The 23,781-nt window shown below is 44.6% G+C and overlaps 1 protein-coding gene across 2 annotated transcripts in view; it reads right to left on the bottom strand.

Moving 5' to 3' along the window:
- Positions 1 to 608: 608 nt before the first annotated feature.
- Positions 609 to 23,781, bottom strand: part of EXOC3 (exocyst complex component 3) — a 291,571-nt gene continuing 268,398 nt past the window's right edge. For both annotated transcript variants that reach the window (XM_086965203.1, XM_086965204.1), the window contains exons 12-13: positions 5,810 to 5,937; positions 609 to 1,356 (exon numbers count right to left, since the gene is read on the bottom strand). In XM_086965203.1, the coding sequence (XP_086821329.1) occupies positions 1,185 to 1,356; positions 5,810 to 5,937 (300 nt within the window). In that variant the 3' untranslated portion in view covers positions 609 to 1,184. The remainder of the gene's footprint in view (positions 1,357 to 5,809; positions 5,938 to 23,781) is intronic.

Genomic DNA, 23,781 nt, shown 5'->3' on the forward strand with positions numbered 1-23,781 from the left:
CTCGGCTCCGTGTCTCGATCCGCCTTGCGCTTACTCTCGCCAAACTCCGTCTCTCCGGTGGGCGTAGCACGTCAGCACGACCTAACCACGTCAGCTCGCTACACTGTTTACATAGAAAGTCTGCACTGTTGATGCCCATGCGGTATCTGTTTTTATAAGTGAGAGAGGAAAGCCTAAACCTTGCTCTCCCCTATTATACCATGAGCTTCCCCAATCGTTTTTGCTTCTGCGACTAGATGCTTACCTAACTTAGCTAACATAAGGTTAGTGAACATACGTTAGGGGTGCAGCAACAAATATATGCGCACAAAGACACCCCTTCTACAACCTCACGAACAGCACATGCAACACAGGTGCAACATTTCTAGAGTTTAGTAAATCAGCATCCATTAGTGCCTACTTACCTGTTTCCTCTTTTGCGAGCAAACAACTTTTCAGTATGCGAAAATCAAAACAATTAGTATTGCCAATGCTTCTTGTTAAAGTGAAATGTCAAGTATGTACCATATTTGATCTGACACTACTGATAAAATGTCCATTTAAACACATTTTGAATTAAGTGACATAATATGCACAGGCTACTAAAACCAACGACTTAGTGCCAGCCCTTCAGAACAGAAAAATATTTATTGAACAACACTGAAATTTAACTGGTCGTGCTTCAAATACAGTCTCATTTATAAGAATCAAAAGTCCCTTTAAAGCAAAATTGCTTCTGCACAAAACAGTTCTCTGTGTATCAAATGCTTATTAGTAAATCTAAAAAATGTTTATTATCACCCACACAATTTAGAATACATGTTTTTGAATTTCGAAACTATTTGTTACAGCCCTTAAGAACCATAGATGTTAAAGTGCTTGTAGAAAGTACATGTCATCTTTTATCAATAAGAACTCCGAGTGGTTTCAAAGATTGTATTTGCTAAAAGGGAGGCGAGAAAGCTGCAACAAAACAACAGAGCAGTGAGTAACTTAAAGTGGCTCTCAGACAACTTAATTCCTCATGCAGCCAAGTCGCCCAAAATACTTGCACAACTATGTTTACAAATGCAGTCAACAGGTACAAAAAAACACACAAAAGCGAAAGTACAGCCGTTGGTCCTCCCCGCCACGCCCCGGCTTGGGAGGGTCTAGGTGAAACTTCTTTTTGACACTTAGTGAGAAGAAGCTGTAGATGGCCCCAGTTACTTCAGGAGTTTTGGCACACTCATAGTGGAGACCGAAATCTCTTTGAAAATGGACACACCGTTTGGATTCTGCTGGCTTGAGCGTTGGTTCAACGTTTCAATGATGGTCTGTTTCAGTTCCCTGGTGGCATCCCCTCTCACCACCAGCAAAGCTGCAATATGTTCATCCCTGAGGAGTAAAAGAGAACATTAATAATAGATAGAAAGGGAAAACGTTTCTGAAAATGGTCCTAATAAAAAGGAACTCCTCAATTTCCAGAACATACCCCTTGGTAGTCAAATTAATTCATGTGCGTTCAGGGTGCACCAAGAAATGTTGGACACTGTCGTACCTTGGCGTTGTCTGTTTATTGGTGGAGGGCGGATAGCAGTCTAGGTAGCGCTCACAACATAATACCTGAGCACTTATAGGATATAAATCATGCTTTTATTTTGGTAGATGCTGGCGATGACCAGGTCTATACCCAGTGACAAGGATACATTGGTGTGGAGGTAGTTTAGAAATGAGGATGGAAGCACATCAAGCTAAGGTGTCCTTCAACGCATGGTTCAACTACTTCCACCCTTTTATTGCGGGTGACGCTTGTTTATGGACTTACTATATAGGAATTAAAAATGTAGAAAATTAAAAAGGGCTACACATCTCAACAAACTTGATGTAATATGTTTGAATATATTACAATTTATGCATATTCATTAAATTTACGTGACTGATAATTCAAGCAGTACGGAGCCAATAAAGTCTTGTTAAAAAATGTATCTACCTCCACCCTACCCATCTGTTCCCTGCTTGGCATCACAAGATGAAGGGAACCACCTCAAGGCATTGGCATGGTGCAGAGCTTAGGGTGCTGAATTTGTCTGAATATGTGTTATATCTGTGGCTTTTCTAGGAACAAGGTGTGGATAAAGGTTAAGTCCTTGACAGGGAGGACCACTTCGGTGCACCCTGAGGTGTACTAGCTGGAACCACTTGCTCACCCACAAGGTATATGTGCTCAGAATGTAAATTAGCTTATCTTAACTTCTTGCTCACCGAGTGAAAGCATACATGCGTGAAAAATCGACAATGGACCCTAGCACCACCCTAGCATCACTGCATGGACCAAGGAACTTTTATGGTAACGACAGACTGCATGGCATTGAGATGGGTGATTGCGCGCCAGGATTCGCTGGCCCAGCCATGACATCGGAGACCATATTCCTTGAAAGGTGCAGATATTTGGACAACAGGACTACCTAGACTGGTTATTCACTTTCAAAAGGCCATATTTCATAGGAAGTAGGTCTTACCCATAAAATATGAAAAACATTTCCCGAGAATAACATCTTAATAAGAAACAAGAATTTTGAAACCAGTGTTGTTTTGTAATATACAAGTGTTTTATGACTTGTTTATAACACCGCCCCACCGATTAATCTGCTTCAAACGTTACCAGAAAATGTTTTCATTAGGTCTAGTCTTGGAATGTTTTGTGCATGTTGGTTGGCGATGGCTAGTTAAATGGGCCCCCAAAAGATACTTTTCTCTTCTCAAGGTTGCATATGAAACATTTAGTCTGTAGACAAAAATAAACTTGATCATTCAATTTCAACCTTAGCATGACAACAAAGGTCACTAACTTCTGTGTTCCATTCAGAGATTCAAATAAGGCAACAAGGCGAAACCTCAATTTGGCAGCTCTCATAACAGAACAGGCACCCCCAAATAGCCTTTAGCTGTGGGTTTCACGTGAAACACAGCTCAGTAGCCTCCCAGTGTATTCTGGTCAATGTGGTACATCTTTTGCAAAGTTGCAATTCATTCAGTGAAGCAAAGCTTGAAAACTATACATATATTTTAATATTTTAGCATGATAACTATTCATTTCTTCAAATCTTTCATTTTTCTAGCCCAGACACATGCTTTGCTCTTCAGTGGAGCACAGAGCACCAATCTTGATTGCAACATAACATTTAATGACCAGTGGTGTCCTAACTACTCAAACAATATTTTATTGCATGGATCATCTCCTGCTGGGCACAGCCACTGGTCGTTGGAACAATTTAATGTTAAAGAAAACATGAACCTACATTCGGCAGCGTTCAGAATAGGGCGGGGCAGGCGCTCCCAAATAGCCTTTAAATGTGGGTTTCAAGGGAAACACGACCCAATAACCCACCCAGTGCATTCTGCTCAATGTGGTTCATCTTGGGCAAAGTTGCATTGCATCCAGCGAAACAAACCTTAAAAACTATTTATTTCCTCTAATATTTCACTTTCTTAACATGATAACTATTCATTTCTTCAAAACTTTCATTTTCTTAGCCTCAGACACATGTTTATCCTCTTCATAAAGCAACAAGGGTTTACAAGTATGTGGCAGTGGACGTAAACTGAAATTGAAATCTACTCTGGCCATTTGATTGGCTACCCAGTAGCCGAATATCTTTTACTCCAGCAACCATTTTCAGGTCTAGCAGACAAGGGTACCGTTCACAGGGCACAGCCTAAGGCAACGCACTGTGCTAGAACAAAGTGAAAATAACCAGGGAACACTGTAGGCAGGCGCACTGCCCACAGTACAGGGCTCCAGGCAATGACTAGTAAAGAGTGCAGATACTGATCAAAATATATTACTACAATACCCAAGAAATTACCTGACACAACTTTGGTAAAGGGACGTTATGAATTTTCAATGAAATAACATACTAGGTAGGTTTAAACAGACTTATAAGCTCCCTGAAAATTTTCAATGAAAAGAGTGAAATGGAAATGAGGCAAAAAAACAGAGAATTTAGATTGTTATGATTTGAAACAGTTACTCTCCAAGACTTTATGACACCCACTCAAAATCACAAATGACATTGTTGATGACATTTGCCAGTAATAAAAATGCACATGCTACCTATGGTGCATGTCTACCCGAGTGGGATGGGTATGCTTAGACGGGAGTCCCATGCTCTCCACACCACTGGAGTCAAGCTATCCTGGCTGAAGACGACTGATATCCAGAAACCGGTCCTAGGATGCTTGATTCCAGTCCAGGAAAGATATGGCTTGGCAGTTCGGGCTAGACTGTTCTCATGATGCACAGGGTCAAGGCTGATTTGCATATGGCCATGTCTGAACTGGGGTGGTGTGGAGTGCAAAAAAACGATGGATTTAGGCCCAGGTCTCTGTACTGGGGTGAATGTATGACATTGTTCTGCATTCTGTCCATCAACTGTTGTTTTTGCATTTGTCAACCCGAGTGGGATGGGTATGCTCAGACGTGGGTCCCATGCTCTCCACACCACTGGAGACAAGCTATACTGGCTGAAGGCAGCTGATAGCCAGAAACTGGTCCTAGGATACTTGATTCCAGTCCAGGAAAGATATGGCTTGGCATTTCGGGCTGGAGTGTTCCCATGAGGCACAGGGTCAAGGCTGATTTGCATATGGCCATGTCTGAACTGGGGTGGTGTGGAGTGCAAAAAAACGATGGATTTAGGCCCAGATCTCTGTACTGGGGTGAATGTATGACATTGTTCTGCATTCAGTCCATCAACTGTTGTTTTTACATGCTCTACTCATATCAGTACTGTACATGCTATTTGAATGTGTGCAATATGCCCTGGGATACAGTGTGTTCAGGACAAGGGAAAACAAAAGTCCTGTTTGTGCGTTTGCGTTATACCGCATTATGTTGTGGGCACAAGCATGGTCAGAGGACACATGCTACTTTAAGGGGTGAACACAGAATATCTGCCCTATTGGCCAGTATGTACCATATTATGGGCATGGGTGAAGGCACTGTTCTCCTGTGTGTAGAACCATAGGGCATGAATAGTTTAGACAGAAAATCTGTTTCATGATATTGGAAAGTTTGAAGAAAAAATAATATTCCCTCAAATATCAGCACTGACACCCCAATGGCAATTATAGGAAAGTCATTAGGAATTGACCCGTCACACTAGAAAAGCTAAAGAAAGAATTTAATTTCCTATCCGGCAGCCCCAAAACTATAATATCGTTTTGCAGCTTGAGACTATCCTAGATTCGCAGGTTGTGCATTATTCCACCAATTTGTGTTTGGCTTGGAAAATAATCTTTTTGTTCTAATGTTTTGTGCAATGATGATAGGCAAAGTCTGTGGGACTCAAGATTATATTGACCCGTAGCCCGCACGCCCTGTATTTTCGCCATCTTCAGATTCTGTTGTTGGGGCATGAAGCTTTTTTTTTAAGCGTTTATTTTAAACCATTCAGCCTTCTGGGAATGTAGCTGCTTTGTTGCCATGCAGTTGAAACAGAATGTGATAGCGTTAATGTTAGGAGACAAAGAGGGATCAATAAACATCAATGTCGGACCTCACCAAAAATGCTCTAGCGCCTTTGAACATGTTTTCTTACAGAACTAGCTGTCCACTGACAAAAATATTGCACAGGCAGATGAGTTAAGTATAAACTGGAAGGTTAACGTTTTTGAACTGTTTGACAGTTCCTCTGTTACAACTGTTAGCCCTAAAAAAACGAAGATCATTGGAAAACCACGCTCAAAATTACTTTAGGGCTGCCCACTTAGCTAAAATCAGATTTATGTTTTAATAGCGTAAGAATCCAGAGACTGAGCTATATGGTGAGACCTCTGAGGACATTACCTGATGTCAGGATATTTACTGACAAGTGTTGAGACTTCCAGGTACAACAATGATGGATCTGTCAGTTTCAGTACTTCAGCAATAGCTGTGATCGTGTCGCAAAGCCTGTCTGTGTCTTCATCAAATCCCTATTTGAACAAATGCAAAAAGAAAATATTTTAATCAACACCATTTCCCTCTCTCCCAAAATTGATGGCGAGTTAGCAAAGTGATCCTCAGTGAAATCACTATGGTTTTCAACATCAAAACCACTAAAGCTTTGCATTCCAGTTAAAACTTTATTAGAAGACAATAAAAACATGATTAAAACCTACTAGAAAATGGTGGAAACATTTTTCAACAATAGGATAATACATATTAATGGTATCCTTTTAGAAAAGCAAATGAATACGTGAATCAGTTTCTAAGGAAATATAAAACTAACACTATTAGCAAAGTGTAACAGAAATCAGTTGCCTCAGAAGCACCCTTCACAATCTTGTCTGGTCACATGTTTTTAAAATTAGATAACATTTTTGAACAAAGGTGCACGATCAGTGCAATCAAAGGTCATCGGTTCAACGGGTGTTCGAGCAAATTAAGGTATTTGCTTATGGACCTTGCTTGAACATTTCACAGTACCAGTGCACTAGAATTGTGCCAATTCATTCTTACTAAAGAAAACAATATTCCTTAACTAGGTTAATGATAACTCACCTACAAACTTTGCGATTCCCAGGCATAAATGGGAACTAACAGCCAGATTCATGAAGCAAAATTGCGATCGCAATAGCTGCGAAAAAGCTATTGCGAGCGCAATTGTCCAAAACGGTATTCTTGAAAAAAAAAAGTGAATTTGAAAACACAGAATAGCGAAATCGCAAAATTATTCGCAGAATCCCCGCAGTAGCCCAATAGCAATTCTGAAATTGCGAGAAACCACAGATTCTGCGAAAAAAAATTGCGAAATCGCAATACAATCGCAATTGCTATTCAAGAAAAATCGCAATTAGCGAAAAACCCGTAAATCGCTTTTTGAGAGGCGCAATTTAAGGACAACCCAAAGCAGGTGGTAACCATCAAAGCACAGCAAAAATTTTTTTGATAAAACGTTTCCCAATCAGTAACAGGTGCTGGCCTGACCAAACACACTTAAGGAGATGCAGCAGCAGCATTAGGAGGCTCACAATGCCAGGACTCTACATGGTGGTCAGGCGGCGAAGGCTACAGCGAGCAGCACGGATCAGACGCAGGATCCAGGAGAGGATATTGCGCCAGCGGGTCACCCTGCTGGGCCAAACCAGAGAGCAAATATACGCAAAGTACCGCCTGAATGGGCCAATGATCATCAAGCTAATTCAGGACCTTGACCCCCTGATGCAGCACCCAACAAGGCGGACCAATGCCGTGCCCACACATGTCCAGGTATTGTGCAGCCTGCACGTTCTGGCCTCCGGGAGCTTCCAGGGGATAGTTGCCGCTGCTGGGGGGATATCCCAGCCCACCATGTCCCGCTGCCTAAGGAGTTTCCTAGATGCAATGCTGACCCAGCTACACCACCACATCAAATTTCCCACCAGCCAACAGGACTTGGATGAGACCAAGCATCAATTCTACAATGTTGCGCAATTCCCACATGTGATAGGATGCATTGACTGTACCCACATCCACATCTACCCACCAGCTGAAACGGAGTACATGAACCGCAACCGCAAGCCCTACCACTCCCTCAACATCCAGATGGTGTGCAATGCTAAGACCTACATCACGGACATAGTGGCACAGTACCCAGGGAGCACACATGACGCCTTCATATTCCAGCACTGCGGCCTCCACACACGACTGGCCAGGGGAGACTTTGGTGAAGGACACCTACTTGGTAAGTACACTTGGCCCACAATGTTACACTGTGATGAAGTAGCTGCGCTCCACAGTCACTCACCCTCTGCTCCTCTCATTCAGGTGACAGTGGCTACGCCCTCCGTGAATACCTCCTCACCCCATACCTCAACCCTGCTACACCACAGCAACGGCGTTACAATGTAGCACACATACGCACAAGGAATTGCATTGAGAGGACATTTGGGCTACTGAAGAGCAGATTCTGCATACTGCACAAGACTGGTGGGGCCATGTACTACAGTCCTGATGTGTGCTGCCGCATTGTGGCTGTGTGTGCAATACTACACAACATTGCTACCAAGCGCCGGATACCTGTAGAGATCTCTGGCAGTGAGTCGGAAGGGGACGACCGGCACCTGCACATGTGCGTCATGCTCGGGGGGAACATCCTGCTGAAGGACACAGACTGCGCAACCACATCACAATGAACTGTTTCTAGTGCACCCACTCCCCTCACCCAACAATTCACAAATGCATGACAATGGAAATAATGACAGGAGGCCGATGTACGATGCTTGAATAAATATTATTGTTGAAGGCACAATAATAATGACATTTTGAAATTATTTACATGTGAGTAGTATTGCGTTATACTGCTCAAAGTCATAAACACGACATGCTTCTGTCATCAGCATGTCCCTGCCAATAGATAGTAATGTCAAGTGCGCCTCCAGCGCGCGGCACCCAATCGCCTCTCAGGCTCATCCTCAGGGAGGGCACATGAACCCGCAGTGGGCCTGCTGCTGCGGCGTAGGACACCGACCTGTGAGGCAGACAAGCTGCTGACACTCGAGGTCCCCTCACTAGTGTCGTCCCCACCACCATTGGCTGGGGCAGTTGGATGTAGTGCCAGTACAGCACTGGTCACCTGCTCCAGTACACGCGCCACATCCTCGCAGCATTGCACCATCTGCTGCTGCATTGCCAGGGACCGACGTGACAGCTGGGAGGTGGCATTACCTATCACGTAGTTGGAAATCGTGTAGGCAGATAGGCGCGTGAGTAGCTGGCGATGGCGGCGGCAGGCGATGTTGCGCTGCGAGATGATGGCCGCTGTGTTTGCCTCTATGGCAGTTGTCATCCGCTGTATTCTAACAGACACATTTGCTACATTTCTGCCAATGTTGTGCAGCTGGAGTTGGATTGCACCTTGGCGTCGTGCCTGCAATTGATGGATGTGCAGCATGCGGCGCTCAATGCTGAGCCCTGGCACACGCACAGCCATCCCCCTCCTGCCGCTGCGTGCTGTGCTCTGCTGCCACTCCCTGCCATGCCTGCTGTGCTGGCTGGCCACAGTGGGTGTGCGCAGTGTCGCCGGTCTAGCAGCACCTGATGTTGAGGGTGCCGCTGGTGGTGGTGTTGCAGCTGCCAATGGTGCAGCGCCTGATGGAGCTGGCGCTGATAGTGGTGGTCTGACAGCAGGCAATGGAGCAGCGCCTGATGGAGCTGGCGCTGATGGTGGTGGTCTGACAGCAGGCAATGGAGTAGCGCCTGATGGAGCTGGCGCTGATGGTGGTGGTCTAACAGCAGGCAATGGAGCAGCGCCTGATGGAGCTGGTTGTGTGGCTGTTGGCACCTCCTCTGCATCCTCTGCTGCCTCGTCTATCAGCAGCCTATCGCTGTCGCTGCTGTTGTTGTCTGCGCCACCTGTGATGGAAAGTGGACGTAGATTAATTGCATGTATCTTTCACATGTGCAGTTGCTACATGCATGCTGGCTGACATTTCCTGACTGGCTGTGGCATTGCGTACTTTGGGACATGTCTGGCTGCATTGGAGTTTTTGTACATTGTGGGCAGACTACATGTCCCACAATGCATTTGGGCATATCCTGTGCATGGGTTGCATGACTGGGGTTGATTATGGGAGGCTATAGGGTCATGGCCATTGTTAGAGGACAGGGTCGCAGTCGCATGCCACTTACCTTGGCTGTCTTGGGTGGGTCGGGATGAGTCCAGAGGGATGACCCCTATACATGCCTCACGCTGCAGAGTGTCCTCCACATGATCCTCCACTGTTGGTTCTCCACCTCCAGTTGCCTGGCTCTCGCCCAGCCTCTGCCACCCTCTCCTTGGCACGACCTCGGAGGTCGTACCACCTCTTTTTTAGGTCGTCTATGGACCTCTGTGTCACCCCCACAGCGTTGACTCTGGCGCGGATCCCCAGCCACAGTCGCCGTTTCTCGGCCTCTCGCACCCTCCTGGAGTCCTTGGCAAATAGTTTGGTGTGGTTTTGGCACACTCCATCTATTAGGTACTCCAGCTCCTGCTCAGAAAATTTCAGCTTGCGCTTGCGCCTGGTGTCACTGGGCCCTGCTGCTGCATCCTCTGCCATTGCTGCAGTCTCAAATGTGAAAGATTTCCAAGTGTGGAGGTGTTCTGAGAGGAGCTCTGTGTGATGCAGCTTCGATCTCTGCCTCACTGTTCTGAATGGGGGTGGGAACTGCCTGCTTCTTGGTTGTGATGTCATCACTGGGCTCGAAATGCGACTTCCCGTTTTTGCGATCTCGCTATTTGCGAGATCGCATTTTGCGATCTTGCAAATTGCAAGATCGCTATTCCTACACGGAATTGGACGGATTTCGCGATTTTTCTGCGATTTTGAAAAATCGCTATCGCCTTTTGCGGCCGCTTGCGATTCGCTTTATTTTATCGCAGAAATTGATGAATGCCGTTTTGCGAATTCTAAATTGCGATTCGGTATTAATCGCAATTTAAAATTCGCAGAATTCGGTTTTCATGAATCAGGCTGTAGGTCTTAAGTAAAATGGTCACCAGCTGTGCAGGTTTTTTTTTACTTTGCAATTTGCTGACCCCGTTCATATCCCCTTTTTCTGAAACAGTCATGCACGTTTGGGATGAACTCATTTAACTAGTTTTATTTATGTGCAGTATATGCTTGCAGTATGCACAATACCCTCCTGCATACTTCCACATTTTGATCTTAAGTCTGGGACCTTTTGGTTTTTTTATACTTGAGGTGCTTGGAGACTCTTTTTGGTAAAACAAGTTCTCACTAGTAATTCTGTTTTGGATTTTCACAATTCTTTTTAAAGTCTGGTATAGATTACTGATGTCCACAATCTAACTAGTTCAGTAGATTACTTGCATGTCAAAATTAGGAGAGTAGCAGCCTTACCTGTCCTGAGTAAGCACCTAAGCATGTCAGAATATACAGACACCTATAATTTATTTAGATCTATACCCAATAAAAAGGCACCCAAAGCAACCAGAAAGAATGCTCGTAATACCCAACTTTTTATGCAAAGAGTAGGTCGAGTCTGACGGGGGAATACAGCAGTGATTTTTATTTTTTATTTAAATGATTTGCTACAGGATCTAAGGGTGTCACTTCGGCATATCAATAAAATTATTATTACATTGAGTGTGCTTGAAAATAACCTAGTGGCAAACACCACCGAAGCAGTAGAGACAGCACAGCTCTTCTATTTTCTGTTAGAATAGGAAAGCCCTACTATTGTTGATAAGGCAGATTTTATTTGTATTAAGGTTTTTTTCATATAACATAATATCATTTAACATCTTCACATATACTTAGGCAGTAGACTGGTGGTAATCACCTACCACACAAACATCGCTTTTCTCATGGCCTTAAGCCATCCCTTAACTGACCCAGATGCCACATCATCTTTTGCTATTCCCAATTACCTTCAGTCTCCGATCTTATGCTTAACATGTCTCCTCTTCAACCATTTCAAAGTTCACAAAGAAAACAAGTTACCTGTAACTTTGGTTCCCCAGTATTGGTAACTTTCATAGATTTCCATGCTTTGTATCATTCCTCGTCGTCGGAATGGGAGCCTCGGTAAATAGAAAATACCTTAGTAGTAAGCACAAAGTGAAAAAATAGGCCTAGGCCTCATCTCATTTTGTAGCTTATCCACCTCTTTTTGTAAAAGAGACCAAATTCTTGCAGTAGCCAATCAGAGCAGCCTCACCCCATAGAACCTTCCTGAGAGAGCCTCAGAGCTTCAGATTTTCGTAGCCGTTGTGAACAGCAAAATCATTGGACAATAAGGCTGAGCTTTCCAGGGGAGGAGGGTGGGCACATGGGAATCTATGAAAGTTACCAATACTGGGGAACCAAAGTTACAGGTAAGTAACTTGTTTTTATGCCCCAGTATTGGAACTTTCATAGATTCCCATGCTTTGCATCAGAATAGCTAGCAGTAAAGAGAAAAGCATATTTTGTAATATGTGTACCTGTAAATGTCATACATAATCCTGATAAGAAAAACAGATACACATTTGCATCACAAAGCAGAACAATTACAAGTAATACAAAATATGCAAACAGGAAGGTGGGATGGTAAGGAAAGCTCACCAACTTATTGGAAAAGGTTCCTCAAAACCGCCTGGCCCACTGCCGCATCCTCTTTAACAGACGAATCCAAGCAGTAGTGGCGAGTGAAGGTGTGGACACTGCTCCATGTCGCCGCTCTACATATGTCCTTACTCGGGACACCTGAGAATAGAGCCACTGATGAAGCCATTGATCTCGTAGAATAAGCACGAACTGCTCGTTGAAGTGGTTTCCCCGCTGCTTGATGGCAAAAGTGTATTGCACTGGATATCCAGCGGGAAATGCAGGGTTTAGAAATTGGACACCCCTTTCGTGGAGCACTGAATGAAACAAAAAGCTGGGAAGATTTTCTGAACAGTCTTGTGCGCTCCAAGTAGAACTTGAGACATCTGTGAATGTCCAAAGAGTGCATAGCCCTTTCAGCTGGCGTGGAGGGCCGCGGGAAGAAGGATTTTAAGACCACCGGCTCATTCAGATGAAATTCTGAGGGTACCTTCGGAATAAATTTAGGATTTGTTCTTAGGATGAGAACATTTTTGAATTGTAGAAAAGGTTCCTCAATTGTGAAAGCCTGGAGCTCACTAACTCTTCTAGCCGATGTCAGGGCCAAGGGAAGAGCCAGTTTCCATGAGACAAACTTCAGGTAGGCCCTATGAATAGGTTCAAATGGGGCCTTCATTAGATGTGACAGGACCAAATTAAGATGCCAGGCTGGTGGTGGAGGCCGGACTGGTGGAAAAACCCTGAACAAACCCTTCAGGAATTTTTTAATGATCCTTGCAGACCAAAGGGAAGGACCTGATGATGATTGTCTAAATCTAGAAATGGCCGCTATATATACCTTTACAGAAGGAGGAGCCAATCCAGATTTCGCAAGAGAAAGGATGTAAGGCAAGAGTTGGTGCGGTGCAGAAGTATATGGATGTAGACCTTCTCTCCGACACCAAAGGCAGAATCTCTTCCACTTAGCCCGATAGGTTTTATTCGTACTAGGTGCTCTGGCCTGGGCCAAAATGTCTTTACATTCTCCTGAAAGATTTAAACTCTGTAACTTTCTGAACTCAGGAGCCACGCTGTCAATTGTAGTGACTTCAGGTCTGGATGCAGAACCTGTCCGTGAGCCATTGTCAACAGTGATGGAACAGGACGCAGGAGAATTGGTTGATCTTGGGAGAGGAGAAGAAGTTCTGTGTACCAAAACTGCCTGGGCCATGCTGGTGCGATCAGAATCATTCTGCACGGTTCCACCTTGAGCTTGCGGATCAGCCTCGGGATCAGCGGAATAGGAGGAAAGGCGTAAACAAATGCGCCGTACCAGGCAATCAAAAACGCATTCCCCAAGGATCCCCGATGGTGAACCCTGCTTGCGTAGGACTGGCATTTGGCGTTTTGGGGAGTTGCAAACAGATCGATGGTTGGGGTCCCCCAACGTGCAAACAGTTCGTTCAGAATCACCGGATCCAGTTCCCATTCGTGACTGATAGTCTTTTGGCGACTCAAAGCGTTCGCTGAGGCATTGAGTGTGCCCGCCAGATGTTCCGCTGAAAGGGTGATATTGTGTTGGATCACCCAATTCCAAAGTCTCTGTGCTTCCTTCGAAAGGGTGCAAGATCTCGTTCCGCCATGCTTGTTTATGTAGTGCATGGCTGTGGTGTTGTCTGTACGAACCAGCACTGAACGGTTGCGGATCCTTGGAATATATTATATTATTATTATTTATTAATCTTATAGAGCGCGACAGCTACCCGTAAGGGTTTCCCGGCGCTAATTGACAGTGACAATATGATTGAAAGCCTGTAAGGCTAGACGAATGGCCATAAGTTCCAGTAGATTGATGTGGAACTTGGCTTGGACTGAGCTCCAATGACCACTGACTTTTAGTTCTTGGAGGACTGCTCCCCATCCCTCCATGGAAGCATCTGTTGTCAATACCATGGAAGATGGTGGAAGTTGGAATGGCAAACCTACTGAAAGATTGTCTTTTAGCAACCACTAGCTGCCTGCCTTCCGCATTTACGGAGTGATTACAATCCTGTCGTCGAAGGAGCCAGTCACCTGACGCCGTTGTTTGTCCAACTGTTCCTGCAGTGGATGCATTCGCAGCCTGCAGTGTGGTACCAATGGTATGCAGAATGATATCGATCCGAGAAGCGATTTGTATTTGCGAACTGACAGAAACTTCTGTGTCCGTAAAAGGCGAGCTGAAAGAATTAGCTTGGTTTGGCGCTCTTCTGAAGGAAAAGCCAGGCAGCACTCCGTGTCTAGGATCGCACCCAAAAACTTCGCTGTTTTGGGTGGGGCGCAAAATCGATTTTTCTCTGTTGAGCCGAAGGCCCAGCTGCTCGAACAGTTGTCTGCAGCTCGTGACTGCCCTGGACGCCTCTTGGAATGAAGGAGCCTTTAGCAGCCAATCGTCCAGATATGGGAAGACTTCGAAAGACTGCTTTCTGAGAAAGGCTGCCACCGGAGCCAGTACCTTTGTAAAGATCCGCGGAGCGGACCGGAGACCAAAAGGCAGTACTTTAAATTGAAAATGGCTCTTGCCTACTGTAAATCGAAGATATTGCCTGTGAGCTGGATGAATGGGTACATGGAAGTAAGCGTCTTCCAAATCTAGGGTCGACATGTAGTCCCCTGGATTGAGAAGGCGGAGGATGTCCTGAAGAGTGACCATCCTGAAGGACAACTTGATGAGAAGTGTTGAGCTGTTGTAGATCTAAGATCGGACGCCACTTGTCCTTCGTCTTCCGAACCAGGAAGAACCTGGAATAGAACCCTTTCCCCTTTTGGGAGAGAGGTACAGGTTCTATTGCCCCCGTGGTGAAGAGTTGGTGGGCCTCGAGAAGAAGGAGTTTCAGATGTTTGGGTGTAAAGGCGTCTGGAGCTCTCGTTGGAGAAAGATCTTGGAACTCCAACGTGTGTCCTTTCTTGATGATGTTTAGGACCCACTGGTCTATTACGACCATCCAGTTGTTGAGGCAATGGGCAATCCTGCCCCCACTGGTGTTAATGAGGGCACAGGAACAGTAGAAAGAGCCACCTGGCTGCTATTGCCTCTTGGTATTATCTCTCCTCTGCTGCCCTTGTCGTCCTCTCGGCGGCTGGCGAGAGAAAGAACCCCTCTGTGAATACTGGGGTTTGTATGTTTGGCCAGGTTGGGAGGTGGAAGAGTAGCGGTGCTGATTGCCGCATCTATAGGAGGAGAATCCTCTTCCTCTTGCTCCTTTAAAGGGCACTTTGCGGTATTGTAAAGTTCCTAAGGACTTGGCCGTATCCGTATCTTTCTTTATGCCCTGTAGGGCATCATCCACGTGTTTGCCAAATAACATCTCCCCATCGTAAGGCAGATCCAGAATTTTATTTTGTACCTCCTGTCTAAACCACGTGGCTCTCAACTAACCCTGGCGTCTCAGAACTGCAGAGCCGGCTAGCGCTCGGAAGGCCGTAGTTGCTATATCCATAGCACAGTCGAAGAGGCTCGCTCTCCTTCCAGTAAGCTCTTTTTTACCTCGTCCTTAGATGCATCCTGAAGTTCTTCCACAAATGGGGAGAGGTCACACCACATCTGGCGATCGTATCTCCCCAGAATCGCCAAAGCATTAGCCGCCCTAAAGAGGAGGCTGGCCATTGTGGAGAATCTTTTTCCAACATTGTCCAAACGCCTGCCCTCTTTATCCGGTGGCGTCGTTAGCGGCGTGGATGGGTTCTTAGATTTACTCTATGCGGCCTGGGAAATGACAGAGTCCGGTTTTGGTTGACCTAGTAGACATGCCGGGCTGCCCTCTGGCGCCTTATATTTTTTCTCCAGTCTTGGGGGCACCGGGAGGACCGTGGCAGGATTCTGCATAGCTTTTAGGCATTCAGACTAAACATGTTCAATGATGGGGATTGAACGTACGGATTTCCAGAATGGTTCTTTGAAATCGTACAAAAAACATTCGGACTGAACTGTGGTAACTGGTAGGCCAAATCTCTTGGAAGCTCGTTCCATCAAGTTGTGAAAGCCATCCGATATCTGCTGGAGGAGAGATTGCGGTATCAGGCCCTGTGACGTCTGGATCTCGAAGGTCATCCTGATTCCAGTCTATATTCTGGTCTTGGTCAGGGTCCACTTGCTGATCTACATCCGATGAGGCATTATCATCATCTGTATCATCCCGAATGGGCACCACCTCTTGTGGATGTTCTACGGGCTCTGGGTCACGCCCACTTGAAGGCAAATCGTGTCCTGCCACTGGCTGGGATAACTGAGGCGGAGGTGTAGGAGGGCCTACCTGTTGAACCTCCTGAGGAGTAGGAAATCACCTCCGATAGTCCTGCAACATTAGTTGTAGATCAGAGATGAGAGTGGATGGCATTGCCACCATCTCCTGCTGAGATTGACGTGGAGGTTTCTGCAAAGGAACCTGTATGCTTGGCCTCTCCTGTTGGTCATAATAATCTTGTGGAACATAGTGTTGTTGCTCCATTTCACCTTCTTCAGAACTGATGTCTTGTAATTTTACTTGTAAGTCAGAAGGGCTATAAGCCGGGCCAAAATCGCTATAAGCCTCTTCTTCAGAGTCCTCATCCAGCAATAGGGTAGGAGGAAACCGTTGAACTTACCGTGGAGATGTCATTTCTGGTGTTATTTGTCTTTTCCTGTGTGAAAAAACAACTTTTCCAGTAGTCGACGACGTCGTCGACGGTTGTATCTTCAGAGACTGTTTCGTCGACTGAGGCGCCGATGAAGAAACTGCGCTCGTCGTCGAGGATTGAGTCGTCGACGGGGAGATGGTCATCGTCGACGATGGTTGGATCGTCGACGGAACCGTCGACGAACTTGTCGTCAGCAGCAAGGTGACAGGTGTCGTCGACATGGTCGTCGTCGACGTTGTCCTCGTCGTCGTCGCGACTCTCGTCATCGTCGTTGACGTGGAGAAAGTCATTTTCGTCAACGACGAACAGGCATCAGGCGTCTTAAACGTCGTCGACGGCGCAGGTGCCGTCGTCGTTGCCATCGTCGACAAGCCCGTCGACGAGGCCAATTTTACAGACAAGTCTTTCTTGATAGAAATCGTCGGCGTACCTGTGGTTTTCACCATCGACGAACGCTGTTTCTTGTCTGAAACAATCTCCTGAGTCGCAGTAGAAGGCTTTTCACCCCTCTATCCTTGTCAGAGGGTGGTGAAGTCACAGGGATGATCTTCTTAGCCTTTTTTGAAGGTTGCGACTCCTCAAGCTTTCCCTGCCTCTCCTTTTCACCGTGGTGAGGAGATTTTTGGGAAGCAGGCCTATCAGAGGTCCCAGGCAAGGCCTTTATATGGGGCTCATCAGATGTAGTAGGGGGAGACCTACCCCTCTTCTTCGATTTTCTTGATGACACCATCGAAGAGGAGCCCTCACTGTCAGAAGACATAACTTCCTTGCGGTCCTTCATTTTCTGTAGCCAAGTGAGGAGACGTCCCTCTCTGTCCCTCAAGGTCTTGATGGAGATGGTTCTGCAAATCTTGCAGTCCGTGGCCTTATGATCCGGATATAAGCAGTATATGCAGTCTTCATGTTTGTCCTCAACAAACAACCTCTTTTTTGAGCAAGTAGCACAGGCTCTAAAAAGTGCATTCTTCTCTTTATCAGACATGACGAAAAAATAGGCAAAAGTTGAAGAAAAATACTCAGAAGTGAAGAAAATTGAGCAGAGCTCAATGGAGACTCCCTTGCACAACGTGCGGTAGAAAATCTGAGGCTCTGAGGCTTTTTCAGGAAGGTTCTATGGGGTGAGGCTGCTCTGATTGGCTACTGCAAGAATTTGGTCTCTTTTACAAAAAGAGGTGGATAAGCTACAAAATGAGATGAGGCCTAGGCCTATTTCTTCACTTTGTTCTTACTACTAAGGTATTTTCTATTTACCGAGGCTCCCATTCCGACGACGGGGAATGATACAAAGCATGGGAATCTATGAAAGTTCCAAAACTGGGGCAAGCAAAGGGCCCTCAACCTCTGTGTAGAGGTTGCACTGTTACAATCTCTTGCAAGAAGGACAGGACTCCTAATTTTGGGAACAGCTTTTCATTGAATAAATCTGATTTTGACGAAAGCACAGTGGCAGTCCCCCTTCCCGAATTTGTGAAACATGCTCCCAAAAAATAACTCTTTTTTTTTAAATAGAGGCCTCATTAAACCTCATTTTATTATTACTATTTTGCTTCTCACAAACTCTTTACATTTTGCAACATTTATCTGACTAATTCTTCGTGCATTTTCTCTCAAAGAAGGCTTGCAGCCCTGCCAAGTGCCACGCATCGCAGGTTAGCCGAATTATTATTTAAGTGCAGATTCTCGCATCACCGCACTGAAATGCAATGTCACGCCAATTTGGTAGTGCCTCTCTGCCTTCACGTTTCCTGTGGGTGCTTTCAACACAGCATTGAATCTGTTGTTGTGTGGTTTGTTGTCTGTGGTTGAGGAGAGATGAGATACTAGAAGCATCTCGCTGTTTGGGGTTTCCTTGCCCTTCACTGTTACATTTAAGTCCTGGGGCAGTTGTGAGTTACTTACGTTTTTTTCTTCCTTGTCCCTTGCAAAAGAAAAAATAAATAAATCACACATATTGCTTTAATGGGTAATTTTTTCTCAATCTGCTCAAAGTTCGTATTTAGTATATTATTTCTTATGTCAAAACATCCAGTTTAGATAGAGATAATTTTACACTGCTGGAAGTATTTTTACGTCGAGACTGGGTAGCGCATGTGCTGCTCTGAGATGCATGCTGTATTCAGGGAGGGACTTGAAGTTCTGCCCAGTTCCCGCCCATCTTTTCAATTGACTCCTGTGCTCTGTTTTCACACACGAGGCAAGAGCACTGTCCCAAAAACAACTCCCTCCTCCCAATGGCCCTGAAGCCCTCACTATGTTGCGCTGCCCGCTCACATTTAACCCTTACAAAACTGTTAGCTTTTCTTTTGTTTTTGAAAATAACCGCAGTAACATGATGTTGAGCAACATTACTTTATCTATAACCCAAGCAGATACTCTTGCTTCGTACTGCACTAATATGTAAAAAGTGCATACTGCCTTTCTATGTTTTACATTTGTTTATTCTGTTCCGCTAATGCCTTTCTGTGATTTAGATTTTTTGTTGTTCTGTTCTGATGAAAGCTCCAACCCTTTGCACTGCATGCTCGCTGGGATGGGAGACCCCAAGGTTCACTTTTTGATTGAGCCAGCCTCTTTCTCAAAAGTTGTGAAGTTCAACGAATGCCCGGCGGGATTAAACTGACAGTTACTCTTTGTGCCTTAAGGTATTTTGAAGTTGCAGTGGGAGTTGAAGGCCATTAACCTTATGCTGCCGACCTTCAGCAGCAGAAACCGAGGCATAGGCACTGTCCATCGGCAGACAGCATCTCCAGAGCAAGTCCGGGGCCAGGAGTGCTCCTGTCTACTTAATGATCTGCACACTTAAGGAGAAGGCAGGGTCCAAGTACAAAGTAAGGGCTTGGGTCTGCTGCAACTTGTGCAGGCCTGTGAGGGGTGGGGCGACCCAGCAGAGACAGTGTATACGTTTACCAACAAACATTTGTAATACAATATGTCTAGCATTTGCGAGAGTTTGAGGTATTGGCATTGCAAAAGACAATTCCTTTGTTGTATGTGTTTTGAAAACCTGCAAGTGGTGCGTAACACGCACTTTGTACTTTGCAGGTTTTCTTAACACATACATAAAAGCCATTGACATTTATAATGTCAATAATTATAACTCTCCCAAATGCAATACCTATTGCATTGTAAATGCTTGTTTCTGTATGTCTATGGCACTGAGCAAAAGCCATCTGAGTGGAAATGTTGTTCCGCTAATTTTTCAGTGAATGACAATAGCTCATTTATAAATGCCAGCACTGCAAGCAGCAGTCGTTACCTAGCAGAGCACAGGATCAAAAACATAGGAACGGTGTTATTTTGGCCTTTGTGAATTTGCCTATTCAGTCAACAGGGGTTTACTAATTGACTTAACAAGCACTCAGCAGGTACCACCAATTTTTATTTGTTTCACAGCAGCAGACAAGATGCTTTAGTTCCCCCACATCCTGTCCACCCTTAAAGTACAGAAATATGTAGTCGGACTGCTGTCATATGCGCCACTTTTAGCTCGTTCTTTTTTTATCCTCCTGCAAGCCTTAAAAACACACAAGTCCCAGAATGGAATTTTATCTTAGAAAAAATAATGACTGGAGGTGTCACCCAGTGTTTTCCTGACATTTTTCGTTTCACTCGCATGACTACTGCACTAAGTATTACTTCGTGTCACTCAGAAAACATTTGAATGTCACGCATATTCACACGGACAACATCGAAATGTCACTTATCAGCAGTCTGAAAACTTTGCAGCTATAGCCATGCACTGTGATGTGATGTTCTAAGCTCAGGCACAGAGACTGCATTATCAGCGTACAGCAGAATCACAGCCAGAACCTTTCACTTGTAGAGCACAAGTGGAACAGCTGTGTAACCTATTAAAAATGCAATGGTTTCCACCATCTTCATATAACCATCTAATAGGTTTAGAAACAAAGTAAATCAGATTGGTGACCTGGTTCAAGCCTTTGTGTACACATCAGTTCTCTGGGTATCCGGTTTGCTTTATACCACAAACGTTCCGGGGTGCTCCTTTGATGCTCCATGAAGGCAGGTAAGTGACTTGAGTATGCAAAACAGCAACTGCTGTGGACCAGAACAGAAATGGAGGGATATGGTCTAACTGCTGTTGGTGAGAAGCAGTAGGCAAAATGTAGTAAAATGTGGCCAGCCAATGCTCAGCGACAAGCAGTACAAGATACCAGTAGCATACACGACACAGAAGGTAAACTGATTAATAATATCTCGGCTGTGATGTGTTACCACACCTAGGAGAGGTTTGCTACTGTCAGAAGAAGGTATCTAAATATGCTTGGGACCCACTCTAATTTTAAAGTTTTCAATGGGACTGGAATTGGTTCATTTAAGGGACCTGTGTAGGTGGAAAGCTTAGCAAGCAAAGCCTTTGGAGGGCTTGGAACTCTCAAATGACAAGGTACCAGTTGGTACAGGGTGGGTAGTGCAACTCTGTGAGCAGTAATGTGGAAAGAAATTAAAGAGATGTATGATACCACCGATCGAGGTTGGAGCATGTGACCTTCTGCCTTCTCCAAGAGTAGGATGTAAATCTGGCATTGTGATACTGGTACTTGTGACCAACGAGTGCATATAACAAAGATTGTGCCTGCCACTAAAAAATATTTTCCCCTGCATTTGCAAGGGGGGGAAGGGGTCCCCGTTGGGGACCCCTTCCCATTTACGAATGCATTACCACCCGCTTGAAGAGGGCAGTAAATTGCGAGTGTTTTGCAAGTCACTAAATAGGGTTTGTTCATGGCCCTGTAGGTTTTTGCATGCGCAAACGGGACCCAAACCCGTTTACGCATGCAAAAACGGGTCGTACATCTGGCCCCCTATGAAGCAAACAAAGGTGCTGGGTGGTTTCGATAGGTTGAGAATGTATAATCCGATGTTGCAGGACACATTTGGTAGCTAGGCAGCATGCAGAATTTGTGTAGAGTTCAGAAGTTGAGACACACACATCTTTCAACAGCAACATAATCATTTAATCTTAACTCCCAGCCTTACCATAAAACCTTGTTTTCCAAGCAGAATTGTTACATAATATCACCACTTCCCCCCATTATTATTCATTCCTATGTTTAAGAGTGACTAAAGCGTTTCAATATAATGGTGTTTGGTGGCTTTCGATAGGTCCGGTTTGGCTGTGTTTAAGAATAGACGATGATGCTAACTGATAGATGCATAGTTTATAGTTAAAGATTATACAAGCCAAGTAATACAGTTCTGCAATTAACTAATAAAGGTAGGTTGTGAAATTTCATGAAGTGTAGTGCTTAGCCACTGATGACCATATCATATATTGAACATAATGCCAAATTATGACATTGAAGATATATTCGGTGGTGAACCGTTTCCTTGAATAAAGGGACTAGTAATGAAACCACAATGAATTTGTTTGGAATATTAAAAATATAAAAAACATTTTTACAACTATATTTTATATTTGGGTCGTGTAGAGGAAATATAGTTTACAGCTTCAGTTCGTGAGAAATTCCTTTAATTCAGCACATCAATGGACAGAATATAACAATAAAGGTTACAATTCACATAATAACAAGTGGACTACAAATATATTAGTAGTGAATAGGTACAGTGCTTTCAAACATTTTCTAAAGAAGATTCACAGTGAGAGCTAGGTTGACAAATGCCTGATTTATTTAACAATGGGCCTCTGTCTTAGCAGCTCACAAGTTCAAAAGTGAACCCACATTTTTTCAAATCTAGTCGTTTTTCATACACTTTAGCACATCATTTGTTCATGCCATGAATGAATCTTAAGTTAGATCACCATAGTGGTATTTATATAATTTCCACATGTGAACACTTACGTCTTACTAGTAACATATAGGTCAACAGGTTACCTGTCAAAATAGATAGAGTACATATAGTCAGTTTTCTCGTTTCACCAATCAGTAGCATGAGCTGGTCTTTAAATCAATATCTGTTGTATCTTTAATATGAGTGAAAAAAAACTTTTCTTGAGAAAGTTTTGACAGCTCTGCACCAGAACCACACGTGTGTCATCGTAGCTCGTTCACTGCATCCCCTCGAGCACTCCGCGGAAGCCCCAAACATTGCCTTCAAACTCACAAGAGTCGGGTACCATCTCATAAGAATCTTAGGTTGTGAGCATATCAAAGGCATCCGCTCTTGACCAAACATTTAACCAGGACTTGTCAGATATTCTCAACCCTAACTCAGTTTCTCAAGGGGGCTCTATAGGTGGGCATGGGGGCCTTATGTACATATCCTATGTATATCCGTAAATTAGATATTTACCCCACCCCCCTGGTGTAGTGCTCTTTCATAAAGTTTTCAGTGGTGGATAGGTCCCGAAGTTCACCCACCTTCACTTCTCTATGTCTAGACTGGAGTGTAGAGACATTTAGATCAAAGGGTGGAGTCTCGGAAACTGGGCTAATACGTGCGTGGACTGGAAACTAAATTTTTCATGTAAAAGAGTCAAATGTAAATGCGCACAGTCAGGCAAAACCACTCAATCCTCTATTGCACAAGGAAGGAACTTTACAGGACACAAGTTTGCATGTATGGGAGGTGGACTGTACATTACATTCATTTTTTTGATTTTGAGACCAACGGTCCCAGATTTTATTTAATTTCACAAGTAATAAGCCAATAGATCATACAATGTCATAGAGACTACAATCATTACCCAGCCAGTAACATTTTCGACATGTCGGTCATACATAGGTGAAAATAAACAGTAGCCAGGGGAGATGCATTAGTCCGCAATTATCAGTGCCAGGAAAAATCTCGGGTTGCAGTGCCTGCAGCATTTATCACTGCAGAAGGACCAAGGTGGTCATGAAAGCCAACATTGTTTGTTCTAGGCTGCGTTCCCTGGTTGGCACGGATAAAGTCAAAGATAGGAGTCACATCCCATATTGCCATATGGGTCACTGGGCTATAGTCTTGTGATCGCGGCAGTGTTCAATAAACATTGTGGAAAGGGTAAACGGGGTGGGGAAAATGGACATAATCGTGAGCACAGCAGAAACAAGCTAACTGCCAACCAAGAGATACAATAGGGAAACAACGAAAAGAGGAGGGAAAACACTTCAACAACAATCGGACTAGTATTAGCGTGTACAGTAGTGTTTCAGTGACCCTAGC

The sequence above is a fragment of the Lissotriton vulgaris genome, chromosome 4_1 (assembly GCF_964263255.1).
Source record: "Lissotriton vulgaris chromosome 4_1, aLisVul1.2, whole genome shotgun sequence".
NCBI lineage: Eukaryota > Metazoa > Chordata > Amphibia > Caudata > Salamandridae > Lissotriton > Lissotriton vulgaris.